Here is a 13926-nt window from a genome sequence, read left to right as displayed (position 1 = left end):
GTAGATAAAAGCAGAGCTTCCAAAGATCTAAAGCAAAAACTCCCAAATTTGCACAGTGGGCCTTAAAGGAGAACAGCTAGCATGCCAAGAGAAAGTAGCAAGCCACTAAGGAGGCTGCCCACTGTGCCTCTGCATGATTTGCGGCTCTGGTTTGCCTCCTTCCAATCAGCTTAAGCTATGGATAGGCAATTCTGCCACATCTCTGTATTGGGCTCATTCAAATACAACCCATTTCCATTCAGAATTGAGCCCATCACTTTTCGGGCCATAGATGTGCTTTTGGGTACTCGTATATTGTAGGGCGGCCTCGTCTTCCTTGAACTTGGTACCCTCCAGGTCTGTTGGACTATAACTCCCATCATCCCCTGTCAACATGGTTCATGAAATCAGATAAAGGGAACAGAGGTCCAAAACAATCAGAAGGCACCAAATTGGGAGAAGGCGTACGCTAGTAGATGGCCCTTCTAGTTCTTGGTTGTCTCTCTCAGGGAGGGCTGGAATCTCACCTAAAGAGGGTCAGACTAGCATGCTGCAAACAACTCTTGGGGTTGGGTGGTGGGGAGAGCAGAACTAGATACTTTAAAAGAATAAATGTAAAAAAAGCAAGGTGATACAAAGAACTGAGAGAGGATTGAATGTTGCAAATGAGGGCTGCAGGCAGTGGAGGCTTGTGATCCTGATTTCAGTGGGGCAGGGAATCTATGCTGGATTTCACCTCTAAAGGAGAGCCAGTGTGGTGTAGTGGCTAAGGTGTTGGTCTGGGAGTCAGGAGATCCGGGTTCTAGTCCCCACTTGGCCATGGAAACCCACTGGGTGACTTTGGGCCAGTCACAGACTCTCAGCCCATCCTACCTCACAGGATTGTTGTTGTTGTGAGGGTAACATGGAGAGGATGATGATTATGTACGCCGCCTTGGGTTCCTTGGAGGAAAAAAGCAGGATATAAATCAAATCAATCAATCAATCAATCAATAAATGGAGATATCCAAAGTGCTGAACCCTATCCCCCAAATGGGTTCAGCACCTTGAGTAGCTCCTTTAGAGTTCTGGCTTGTTTTGGCTGAAACCCAGAATGGATACACAGAGTCACCAAAATCGGAGCCACCAGCATCCACTGGCTGCAGGCTAGGGGAATGGCCATGACAGAGCATGTGCTTCGCTCCCAATGTCCAGTCCCTGGAATCTCTAGTTACATAGACAGAGGTACTGCGTGATAGGAAAGCCCTGTACCAGGTGTCCTGGTGAGTTGCTGCCAGTCGAAGTACACAGAACTTGGCTGGACGGTCCAATAGTCTGATTTGGTATAAGGCAGCTTCATATGAGGCAGGCTGGGAATGTTGAAAAAGCCACTATGGAAGCAGGAGATGCTCTCGCCCGTTTTGGCAGCAGCAGAGGCTCCAAAGGTGAGGGTATTGGTAGAATTGCCAAACTACCGTTATGAAACCAGGCAGGATTGAACAGGGATTGCCCATATTGTTGGATTTTCCTGAAATATCCAGTAATTAAGAATCTCAGCTACAGGGGAATATTGTGAATCAGAGGCAAGAGAGATCAAAGGATTTCTCCTTCAAAATTAACATGGAAGACGTGAATCAGATTAATCTTGTGACCCTCTTCTCTTGGAGATTATGTTTAATTCAAAGATAATAGTCTTTTTAAAAATTGCATTTATCCTACCTTTCTTCCATCATGGAAAGTACAATGGTGGAATACATGGGGGTCCCAGATGGTTCCCCATCCAACCACTGATCACTCCTGGACCTACTAAACTTCAGCAAGGTTGTGACATCATATATCCTCACACTGTACCCTGCGAACGTGATAGGGTTTTAAGCAAAATTGCTATCATACATTTCAAGATTCCCACCTAATGAATTGTAAGATTTAAATGGCATTGCATTGTAAATGCTTTGCAGAGCTGGGGCCTTGGAAGTAGTTACAAACTATTGCTGTCCTGATCTTAAAGTGTCCATCAGAGCGAAATTGGCCTGACCAGCTGTTTGTGTGGACTTTACAGAGAGGATATGTGAATTCCCATGAGAAATGATCTCTCTCTCTCTCTCTCTCACCCACCCACCCACCTTTTCTCTATACAAGCCAAGGAGTGAATACATCCTACACTCTACCAAATCGTATGGAGAAAGAAGAAGAGGTTTCCACCATGGTTCTTAGTGATATTATTTATAAACAAATAAAGAACGCCATCGGGACAACAGGGTCTGAAAGGCAGTGGGGCACCCCCCCACCCATCCTGTCAATGGCTCACCTGTTTGTTTCTACTCTTGCTACCTCTGCAGTGCTTTTCTATTGCTGCATCTTTTACTCTTTTGTTCTCATCTCTCCCTTGTTCACCTCCATGAGAATGGTGTATTTGACCAGGATGGCCCCATCTGAGAAATCATGAACTAGGGGACTTCAATGAAGACACTCCCTGATCTGTGATTCCCCAGCTAGATGGGTCTGAGGAGCAGTTTCTAATCTTGCAACCACCACCAATGTGGAAATTACGTTGACCCAAGAAAGTGTCAGTGATGTTCTTCAGAACCCTGGAGGCATATCTTTAAAAGATCAGCCATTCTTCAAGTATCAGTATCATCATCATCATCATCACTATTACAAAATTTGAAATAAGTTTATTTGGCTGCTGACTGCTTTCATTCACAGAATATATTCAGTTATAGCAAAATATACAATTATGCATTGATTCATCTATTAATAAACCACCCCCTCCAGAAAGCAATGTTGACAGTTAAGTTATATGTGAGTACTTAAGACAACATACATTCAGCAGATATCTATCTTTCTATCTATCTATCTATCTATCTATCTATCTATCTATCTATCTATCATCTCTCTCTCTCTCTCTCTCTCTCTCTCTCTCTCTCTCATCTATCTAAAGTATGTAAGTCAGGTAAGGAATGAGTTTCTTTTGGGTAATCATAAGCATTTTCAAGCGAAAGCAATAGACACTCTGGAAGCACAATTTGGGGGTTCTTCCATATAGGCTGAATTCTGGCAGGGTCAAACTGATATTAAAAAAAATCACCAAAACCTGTTTAAACATCGCCCAAGAAGGATGTCAGCATGTTCTCGGTGGACTAGGACTGGCATCAAGAGCAGACATGTTGGACATCTGCTGAGGTCCCCTATCCCAGTGGGGTCCTATTGACAAGCCACCCCCTGAATTGCTTCTCCTCTTCACCATTGCATCCTCCTTGTTCACCTGCCTCTCACTCCAGACAAGAGGGGTAGTAAGAAGGAAGATCAATAATGTACTAATCCTGTTGCTGTAGTTTATTTTTCTTTACTTTTATGTAAGAACAGGTGGTCTTGATCTGGACTGAGGCCATGACACTTCAGGAGAGGAGGTTTTAAACTTCCCTCCCCATTCCCCTATTCCTGAAATTTGGAGTTTAAAAAAGTCTCCATTGTTTCCAATGGAGACTTTTGGATAGTTAGTGGTGGCGGCAGGGGGAGATTAACCCCCCCCCCTCCTGAAGTGCTATGGTCCCAATCTAGGTCAGGACTGCACGTTCTTACACATAAAAGTAAATAAAAATAGGCTGAATTACAGCAATGCAACTGGTAGAATGTGTAGTTTAGCCTTCAGAATTTTAAGAATTCTTAGCCCAGGATTACATTTTATGTACCAGAACCACATGGAGCAGCTCACAGTCCTTTCATACAAAAATTGATTCCTGGTTACCCCAAGCTTTCTTCAAGTCAGCAGCATTTAGAATGTGCGTGTGCAGGGGCGGGGTAGTAGTCATTTTGTTGTTGCTACTGTTACGGGAGTCAGAAATCCTTGCTAGCATAGTGGTTTAAACTGCAATCCCATGCATGTTTAGACAGAAAAATGTCCTATAGCTCCCAGCACTCCTCAGCCAGTATGACTTGCAGGCCTTTTTTCTGTCTAAACATACGTAGGATTGTGCCTTCAGACTAGCCAAATACTCATCTCGCCCAGTATGGACTATTCCAAGAACTTTTCTACATGAGGCTTTTAACCTACATCTTTACCGAGGGTTCCACTTCCAGATTCTTTGCAGGATTAAAATCAGCTCCTTTACCCTTTTTTGTGGGTTTCCCCCCTTTCTTTCTGTGCCTTTCTACATGTTCCTCTACACAAACACTTGGTAGTGATACGGTATAGGGGAAGTGTGCAAATACATGAGGCTTCTATAACGCCATTGAGAAAAATACCAGACTTTCCTCATTAGGAAAAAAAAAATGGTGATAAGACTTGCAAAGCACAGGAGAGACTCTGGAGGAGGAGGATGTTGAATAAAGGACCCGCAAATCACCTTGAGGGAGGAATCACGAGCACACAATAAAAGAAAGGCTCCAAGTGGCAGCGACTGTCAGGAAGGGATCTTTCCAGCCCTGTAACCTGAAGGCTACACTACACAGTTGCCTGGTTCACATGATCACCAAAGCTGAAACAATAACCCATGGGCTGTTGTTGGGTTACTGCCCACAAGCCATACTGCCCAGGTTTGGACAACACAACATGCTGCCCTGGTGTGGGTAATTAGGGAAATCTGGCCAGCAGGTGCTCGGCAGACATGGTGGCTGTAGCAAACTGCAGTGGCTTGATTCAGCTGCACTGATTGTGTGAACTGGGTCAATATGTTAATACACAGAGATATATTCAACGTCGTACTAGCGGAAGTCCACTAGGATGTCAGGACTTCCTCCCTCTCTCCTCCCCTCTGCAGACTTTTGAGCTGCCTGAAAATCTGCTCTGAAGGATTTCCCAGCCCTCCGGAGTAGGTCCTGAGAGTGTGGTGGGGGCTTTGGGGAAGGGGAATTACCCCCTCCTGGCTCCACTGATAGAATTGCTTCCAGCGGTGGAATGATATCATTGGGTACAACATGTAGCCTCTCTTTTTTTTATTTTAAAAATAACTGTGTGGGACCCTGATCTGGATTGGGACTACTGCACACATGTAGGGCTGCCTTGTAAAGAAATATAGAATCTTTTTAACAAACACACAACCCCCAAAATAGACATAATATGAGAAATCCATGATTCTAGAGACTTTGGGATGAGGCTTTAATCATGCAATCGCCCTATCTCTTCCACGGAATTTTACAAGACGTCCAGATATTGTTGTATTTCACTTGTGTTCCTCTTGTGCTTTCCTACAATTTATTTCATATTTTTCCCTTCCACAAGAACTCTGCTATTGAGGAAAAGACAGAACAGCTGTACAATATGCTTCTCCTCCAAGATATTAGGCTTGCTGCTGGGGGTGGGATTGGGATGGGATAAAAATACAACACAGTATCTCAATTGGGTAACAGCAGATTGGAAGGGATTTTGTAGAGAGAGCACGGGAGCAAAAGGGATGAAACCAAAAGATCTCTGTGGTTGCTCTAACATTAGATAGAATCATAGAATTGGAAGACCTCAGAGATCATTTAGTCCAACCCCCGCTCAATGCCAGCTCTGCACTGCAGGGTGCAATTTCAGCATGTGTAACAGATGGCTGTCCAGCCTCTGCTGAAATACCCCCAGGGAAGGAGAACTCACCACCTCCCAAGGCCATCTGTTCCACTTCTGGACAGCTCTCAGTGTTAGGAAATTTCACCTAATGTTAAGATAAATCTGCTTCCCTGGATAAATGGATTGATAGATAAATAGATAGATTCTCAGGAGATCCAATCACAAAACACCCTAATCACATCTGTTTTGGCATATACTGCTTCTGGCCCACGGCAAGCTCTTCAGAAATGGTTGTACAGGTTTTATAGTGTGGCTTGAAAGGGAAAGATGCACCTTTGGAGAGCACCTTTTGCTCATAGTCTGTGATGCAGCAAATCTCCCTCCCCCCTCTCTCGTTTCTTTTTAATAAGGTGAAAGATGAGCCTCTAAAAAAGTTAAAAAGAGGTAATCAGCGGGCGTGCTCCTGGTGATTTCACATAGACCCATCCTCCGATTGGAGTCCACTAGGGGAAGAGCCTTCAGCGTGGTGGCCCCCCTCCTATCGGATTCCCTCCCTCTGGAGGTCAGGCAGGCATGGACTTCGTATTCCTTTCAGTGCCTCCTGAAAATGTCCTTGCTCCAGGAAGACTTCCCTTGATGACCAGCCACGGTTCACTTTGCATTTTGCTTCTTTTAAAAATCTATTTTAATGTGTTTTTATTTTATCTTGTACACCGCTCCAAAATTTTGAATGAGTGGTATATAAATATAGTAAATAAATAAATAAATAAAATGGCAGGGCCCTAGCCTGAAGCATGGCAACGAGGGCTAAGGCTGACAGCTGAACCAGTGTTTGATACGCCAGTATGTCTGCCACAGAGATTTATTTATTTATTTATTTATTTAGAATATTTATATACCGCTCCTCATTGAAAAAATTTCGGAGCGGTGTACAAGGTAAAATGAAAATAAAAACAGAATAAAACAGTTAAAACAAAATTTAAAAAGAAGCAAAACAACAACAACACAGAAATCCAAGGCTGCATGTTAAAGAAAGGCTTCTTGGAATAAAGATGTTTTCAGGAGGCGCCGAAAGGAGTACAAGGTTGGCGCCTGCCTGACCTCCAGAGGCAGGGAATTCCACAGGAGGGGCGCCACCACGCTGAAGACTCTTCCCCTGGTGGATTCCAATCGGAGGATGGATCTAGGTGGAACCACCAGGAGCAGGCCCTCGGATGACCTCAGTGACCGGGCAGGTTGGCAAGGGAGAAGGCGCTCTCTCAGGTATCCTGGTCCCAAGTTGTTTAGGGCTTTGTACACAAGTACAAGAACCTTAAACCTGGCCCGGTAGTGAATAGGCAGCCAGTGCAGTTCCCTCAGCAGAGGAGTTACATGCTGGAAAGGGGCAGCTCCGGACAACAGCCGAGCTGCAGCATTCTGCACTAGCTCCAGCTTCCGGAGCAGCTTCAAGGGCAGCCCCACATAGAGCACGTTGCAGTAATCCAATCTTGGGGTTACCAATGCCTGTACCACCGTGGCCAAGCTATCCCTGTCCAGGAGAGGCCGTAGTTGGCGAACCAACCGAAGATGGTAAAAGGCACTCCGAGCCGTGCCGGCTACTTGAGCCTCCAACGACAGAAATGGGTCTAAGTGTACCCCCAAACTACGAACCTGTTCTTTCAGAGGCAGAGCAACCCCATCCAGAACAGGCAATGAGCCTGTCTCCCGGACTCGGGAACCACTCACCCACAGGGCTTCCATCTTGCCAGGATTTAGTCTCAGTTTATTGGCCCTCATCCAGCCCATTACTGAGTCTAGGCACTGGTCCAGGACCTGCACAGTCTCAACTGATTCAGTTGTCACAGGGAGATAGAGCTGCGTGTCATCCGCGTATTGATGGCATTTAGCTCCAAATCCCCTAATGACCGCTCCCAACGACGGAGAGGACACTCAGGTGCAATCAAGTCGATGGCCCTCTGCATCTCACTATTCCACAGTAAGGCTAGGGCCTCAGCTGGATCACCAGCTCTCTCCACTGGAAAATCCCCAAGAGCATTCAGAAATCCATTGGATTCCATCAGTCTCCTGGGGCGGACCATCCGAATGGGTCCCTCACCCTTGCAGGAGGGTAGTAACGCCGTGAGTTCAAATCTCACCAAGAAATGGTCTGACCATGACAATGGGGTTACTTGGACCCCCCCAATCTTCAGACTATCCATCTCACAGCTTGGAGCAAAAACCAAATCAAGGGTATGCCCTGCTTTATGTGTTGGGCCAATGACAAACTGAGACAGCCCAATGGTTGTCATGGAGGCCCCAGAGACAGCCTCAGCATGAAAGTTGAAGTCGCCCAGAACCAACGTCCTGGGTTCCTCCAACACCACACTCGAGACTGCCTCCGCCAGCTCAGACAACCCATGATGACCTCAAAGTATGTAAATAGAACCTCAGCATGGTGAAGAAATATAATGAATAAATTCAAATGACAAAATAGTGCAGTTGTGATTTTAGACTCTGGACCTAACGGTCTCATGGAAGGGGGTGGGGCTCTGCAGATGACAATATATGTTACTTCACCAACCTGCCCTGTTGCATTTGAGGGCCCTCCAGCTCATTTGGGTGACTGGGGCTTTGGTTTTCTACCTTGTAGCCGTGCCCTGATGACACCACTGTTTGCCATCTTCTTCACCTTTCCTAATTGAAGGGATGCCCTTAGTCTGTTACGTATGCTGTGAAGCAAGAAAGCTGTTGTGACTTGTCTTTTTTGGATTATGGGTTGGCTCCAGATTTAGGGATTCACTAGGCTATAATCCCACATCTTTGCCAGGGCTTTCTGCTTCCAGTTTCTTTGCGGAATTATGATGAGCATCTTTACATGGTGGACACGTGATTTGAATCGAAAGCTTCCTTTCTTGACAACGTTCTATTTAGTTTCATTATACAGCACCATCTATTGGCTGTATTATAGCACAATGCCATCATTGCACACTGCTGTTATTTTGCATTAACGTTTGTTATTGGCTTATCTCCAATCTTTTAAAAAGCAGGATAAAGCTCAAAAAGAACAAGAAACACTCTGGAAGTTGACAATGTCATGTAAAAGACCTGAAAACTTCCATGAGTGATCAATCACGAGCGTGCAATAAAAGCTTCGTATAAAAATGCTTTACATTATTCTTGGAATAGACCCATTGAAATCATGAGCTTAGTCCTATGGATTTTAACAGGCCTGTTCTAAGTATGACCAAGTCTGGATCCAACCCATTGTATAACATCACTCCAAGATTCAAAGGTGTAGGGAGTGTCAGACAAACATTGGTGCTGATTCTGACTTCTTTCTCCCTGAGTCCTGCCCAAGAGTGAAAGTGGTCATTAATTCACCCCCTAATCCTGCAGTTGTTGCATGTTTACTTGTAACCCACTGCAAACAGCCTGGTCCATAACAGCCATTATGCCACATTTTAAATGGATTTTTGACATAAGAATGACCACTAGGAGTACTCCTATGAACATAATGATCCCCAGATTTTATTTGATCGTTTGTTTCTTTAAAAAGAAGTGTCCGGTTTTCATCGGACGTGTTTATTTAAACATCTAAAAGAGGCATGCAGGGCCCTTTGTGGCCAGAGGCAACTTCAGTGCACCTCATCCTTCTCCCGTACGCTTCTTTTGTCGCTTGCACACTGGCCAGTGCTGGCTCCAGGTTTTTGAGGGTCCTTGAGCAAAACACCCTCCATAGGCCCCCTCCACCTGTGATGCTACCTTCTCACTGCCATTGTCACCAGCTCCTCCTCCTCCTCCTTTTTATAACCATTGCTGCCACTTGCTTGTTTGGAGGCAGAGAGCCAGTGAGCAAGTAGGCAATGGCATCTCTTGCTCCTCCTTTTCACCGTGATCATTGCCTGAGCCACAGCAAGAGGAAGGCGAACAAGTAGCTTGCAATGATGAAGACGAGGAGCAAGCCCAGGGGGGCACTGCTGGGGTGGAGGCCCTCGGCAGATGCCTGATGATGCATAGCCTGGACGGCGGTCCTGACACTAGACCTTTTCTGTGGATTTGCCATGCTTTGGTCATCCACTAATTATGAAGCTTCTAGAGAGTCCGCTGTGTTCCAGCTTTTTCTGGGTTGTCCTCTGATGTTTTTGTCCTCTGTTTGCAGTCCAGTAATGGAAGCTTTCCCAGCTCCCCTGTGGGTACAAAGACTTCAGGGCAATTCAGGAAGCCTGTTCAAGGGGCTAATAATAGGTTAAATTATTACTAAACCCACCCCACCCACCCCGAGAGGAAGTTGGTATATCCCAGTGTGTGCTCTTTTCTTAGCGATCTGGCCAGGCAGCTACTCAGTGGATGATGTGTTGCAAAGGGGAATGCTAAGTGCCATTTTATCTCTGAAGCCAGCACAGCGCCCTCACATCCTAATGTTAGACAAAAAGACACAATAAGCATTTTTCCGCACCTCCCAGTGGTCTATTGATACAATTGCATTTGGTTGGCGGTGTTGCTTAGATACAGCACAAATCATGCAAGTATAGGCGGGTGTGCTCTAAGACGCGGCTAGCGCTTCCCCTGCTGTTGCAATCTTCCCTTCGTGCCTTCTCCTCTGGATTTCCAACAAGCTCCTCCATGAGTCCTCTCAGCTGCACTAGACAGCAGCAGAAATGTTGCATTATTTTTACGTTTAACCACCTCCTCTTCATGCAGCTTCTCCTGCTCCACAAGTGCTTCTGTCCCAGACGGTTAGCCAAGGGTTAATAATAAGTGATGGGAACGGGCACTAACGTCATCCCAGTCCTTGAGCGGGAGGTGAGATCATTATTGTTATTCCACATTCCCTCATCATTTTCTCATCCAAGTACTCTTTCTAGTAAGACATCACACATATTTTCATGTGTGCGGTTACTTTTTCCCAGATGTGAAAATGTCCCCGCTGGAGTTTCTACTGGAGCAAGCATGAATAAACAGTAAGGAGCCCCAAAGACATAACTGTTAATGTCCACCCTTTTACAAAGACGTCAGCATGGAGATATTCAAACAAGCAGAAGATTCTCTTCTACTTTGGTCTCGGCTGATGCCTGCTATGTGACCTTTTCTGCTCCAGTGAGTGTTGATGTCCTCCTCAGGTTTTCTTTGACTTTAATAAATTCAGGTGCATACTCTTCTTGCTTCTCATGTTCCTTTTCCAACTAATAGAAGAAAGGCAGGAAATAATAGACATATTTTCAGGTATTGGCGAAATTCTAACAAAATTGAGTTTGCTACAGAAAATGACAGAGGCTGGTGCTTTTCTGGGAGGTTAACACAGGTTATGAGACATGTCACTTAGGAGGCATATCTATGGCACAGCTCAGACATCACTCCAAAACAACTGTTGTTTGGTTGAAAACCCAAATCATAATTTAAGGTTCCAAAGATATGACAGGCAAACCATGGTTTAGAATTGCTTGTTTGCTTTCATTGACCCTGTTCAGAAAAGACACTAAGCCACGGTGGTTAAACATTTGGAGCGAAACATTATGGCTTAGAGTGTCACGTGAACCGTAGCTTAGCGTGTCATGTGAACCATTCCTAACCATGGTTTCTACATAACCATGGTTTAAACATGCTCACTAACCATTTGCTGCAAAAGGGTTAGTGGCTTAGAGTTCAGGGTTTGGTTGTCATGGAAAACAACCTAGGGGCAAAGCATCCCTGGGTTGTTTGGTGCCCTGGAAACTTGCAAGCAGTCAGAACCCAGTACGCTCATTCGCTTCCACGTGCTCCCAAACAACTCAAGGTTAACAAACCATGGGTTGTTTAATTGTGCAAACCTAGTCTTTGAATGTACCGGGAAAGATTGCATTTGGAGCTCTCCTAATCTGAAATCTCATTCTTGTACCATCTTGTATCACACGCTCCTCTTTTTAAAATGAATGGCAGCCACTTAATGTTCTTAATAAAAAAGATCTTTGGATCCTGTATTTGCTTGTCTTGGTAATGCTGTGATCTCATTTTGGAAATGACTAAAATCAGGTTGAGTTTCGACAATGATAATGAATAATCAGAATAATTAGGAGGCAATAAAGGAAAAGAAGAAGAAAGTTAAGAACCTCTTAATTAAACTCCTAGGGATGAGAGCATTTGGTTTACATGGTCTGGAGGTATGTCTTTTAATGAAAGAGCTTAACTGCAGCTTAACTGCATTCAATTCAGCACAACTTGTCTTGCATTGTTTGGAAGTGTCTGCAATTAGATAGGATGAGAGAAGGAATCTGCCTATATTAATGAAAACAAGAATGAAGGAATGTGGAAACATGTTGATAATAATTGCGCCTTCAGGAGATGTGTGCAGAGGTTTAACAAAAAGATTAATTAAGATCTTTATCCAGTAAAAGCATAATGGGCAACACTTTGGTTTCCTACCTACCTATTCTGTCAGGCGGATTGCAAACCTGAAAACCTGAAGCTGTTTACAGTCTTAGAGCTCTCAGTGACTTCAATAGGATTTAAGGGCTTGTAAGGGGCATAAAATTGGGGATTAAGTAATGATAGAAAATGCAGCCACTCAGCTGCCCAGGCAGGAGTTTAGGAATCCTGTGGCTGCAATCACTTTACAGAAGGCAGATCACGGATTGTAAGGCTTTATCCAGATCATTAGTTGGGAGCTTGTGGGATTTTGCTGGAGACTTGCATAAAAGTAATAGCATACAATACTTAGACATGGACTGGGGTTGTCCTGTGCTTGAATTATGAAGGAAAGTTAGGGGGTCTTTAATAAAATCCACACACCCAACCCCTGGACTACTTCCAATTTTATTCAAATTATGCCCCCTGTTGCCTAATAAGGGGGCTATTGAAAAAGATAGGGTAACCAACCCAACCCTTGCCCCTCTGTAATCTGAGTGCTGGGGTTGCCAACTTTTCTTTTTTCTTTTCTTTTTTCTTTTTTACTGGCCATTGCTCCTATGGTTTTAACAACAGTTTGATTTGCAAACATGGCAGCTGATAATAAGAACATAAGAAGAGCTCTGCTGGATCAGACCAAAGGTCCATTTAATCCAGCATTCCATTCACACAGGGTGTGACCCAGAAGCAGGACACAGGTGCAACAGCATCCTCCCACCCAGGTTCCCCAGCAACTGATGTATACAGGCTTCCTGCCTATAATGCTGCTCTCTGTGCTGTGCTCTCCACACCATGAAAAGTGTTGCATTGTGATTTCTTCAGATCAAGTTGCTCTTAAAGATACAGAAATAAATAAAATAGACACAGGAGTAGGCCAAGCTGATACTGTTCCTGGTCCGGTGGCACCCTTTATAAGCAAGGGGTGGTGGTGGTGGTGGAAGGAGGGGGAGCAGTTGCGCTGGTTCCCTCCTCTTTGAAAAAAAGGCTGACGTGTAACCAAGCACCCCAAGAAGAGAAGGGCTTAGTTCTGCTTTTCCAACCTGGGCTCCTCCAGTTGTGTTGGACTACGACTTCCACCATTCCCGGCCAATTGGTGTATAACAGATGCGCTTAAGAACGGGAACTGACACGTTTCGAGGCTGATATCTTGGCAGCCAGCCCAGCTAAAGTCCTATGGGAAAATCTAGCTAACAGGGGTGGCAGAGATGGGGGAAAAACCTGACAAGAGGCTTCCTTAGGCTTAGCTTATAGGCAAGATATTATCGTCACCCAGGCATATGCGTGGTAGTGTTGGGGCCACATCATGACATGGTTTGAGCAGAACCTACAAGGTTCATCACCGTTACTGATGTCATGAGCATTATCCAGTGCCGGCTCCTGGTTTTTGAGGGCTCTTGAGTAAGGGCCTTTCAATAAAACTCCTCTGTCAGTGAGTGTACCTTCTCACCACCATTGTCACCAGTCCCTGTTGCTCCTCCTCCTCCTCATTGCTACTACTTGCTTCTCAGTGGGCAGAAAAACAGGGAGCAAGTAGGCAGTGTGACATCTGCTCATCCTCTTTCTCACCAACGCCTAGGCCAGAGCGAGAGGCAGGTGAACAAGCAGGTTGTAATGGTGAAGAGCAGAAGCAGCTCTAGAGCGCTGTTGTCAATGGGACCCTGCTGGGGTGTGGGCCCTTGGCAGGTGTCCAACCATACCTATCCTTGGACCAGCCCTGGTGCTATCCGATAAGTGAATGGGATGAACGCATGATCACATTCCGTACAGCTCTCCAAACACCAATAGTCCTCATACTTGGGCTGGGGAAAAGAATGGTAAGTTTCCCAGCAAAAATACATTCCAATTTGAATTTGGAGGAAATGCAGTATTTCAAAAAATAATAGATGCACTTCCTTGAAAGAAAGTGTCCAGTTCTTATGCAACAAATGAGCATATATTGCATCATAATCTGATTATTTGCAAAGGCTGCAGAAGCTGGCAGCTCTTGTGAAGTCCCCTGCCATTCGCTTGGGTGTGTTTACACCTGCTCAAATGGCCATCCTCAAAGAGACTGGCAGCTCGGGATGTTCTACAATCAGAAAGATACAGCTTTCGTTGGGTACTGAAAGCACTGCAAA

The 13926-nt window shown here is 45.0% G+C and overlaps 1 protein-coding gene across 3 annotated transcripts in view; it reads right to left on the bottom strand.

The window, feature by feature from the left end:
- Window positions 1–10319: 10319 nt before the first annotated feature.
- FAM107A (family with sequence similarity 107 member A) overlaps window positions 10320–13926 on the bottom strand; it is a 65131-nt gene continuing 61524 nt past the window's right edge. For all 3 annotated transcript variants that reach the window (XM_063123432.1, XM_063123431.1, XM_063123433.1), the window contains one exon: window positions 10320–10611. In XM_063123432.1, the coding sequence (XP_062979502.1) occupies window positions 10504–10611 (108 nt within the window). In that variant the 3' untranslated portion in view covers window positions 10320–10503. The remainder of the gene's footprint in view (window positions 10612–13926) is intronic.

This window comes from Elgaria multicarinata, chromosome 3 (assembly GCF_023053635.1).
Source record: "Elgaria multicarinata webbii isolate HBS135686 ecotype San Diego chromosome 3, rElgMul1.1.pri, whole genome shotgun sequence".
Lineage (NCBI taxonomy): Eukaryota > Metazoa > Chordata > Lepidosauria > Squamata > Anguidae > Elgaria > Elgaria multicarinata.
Note: the sequence above shows the minus strand (reverse complement) of the source record. Positions and strands in the feature narration are given on the sequence as shown.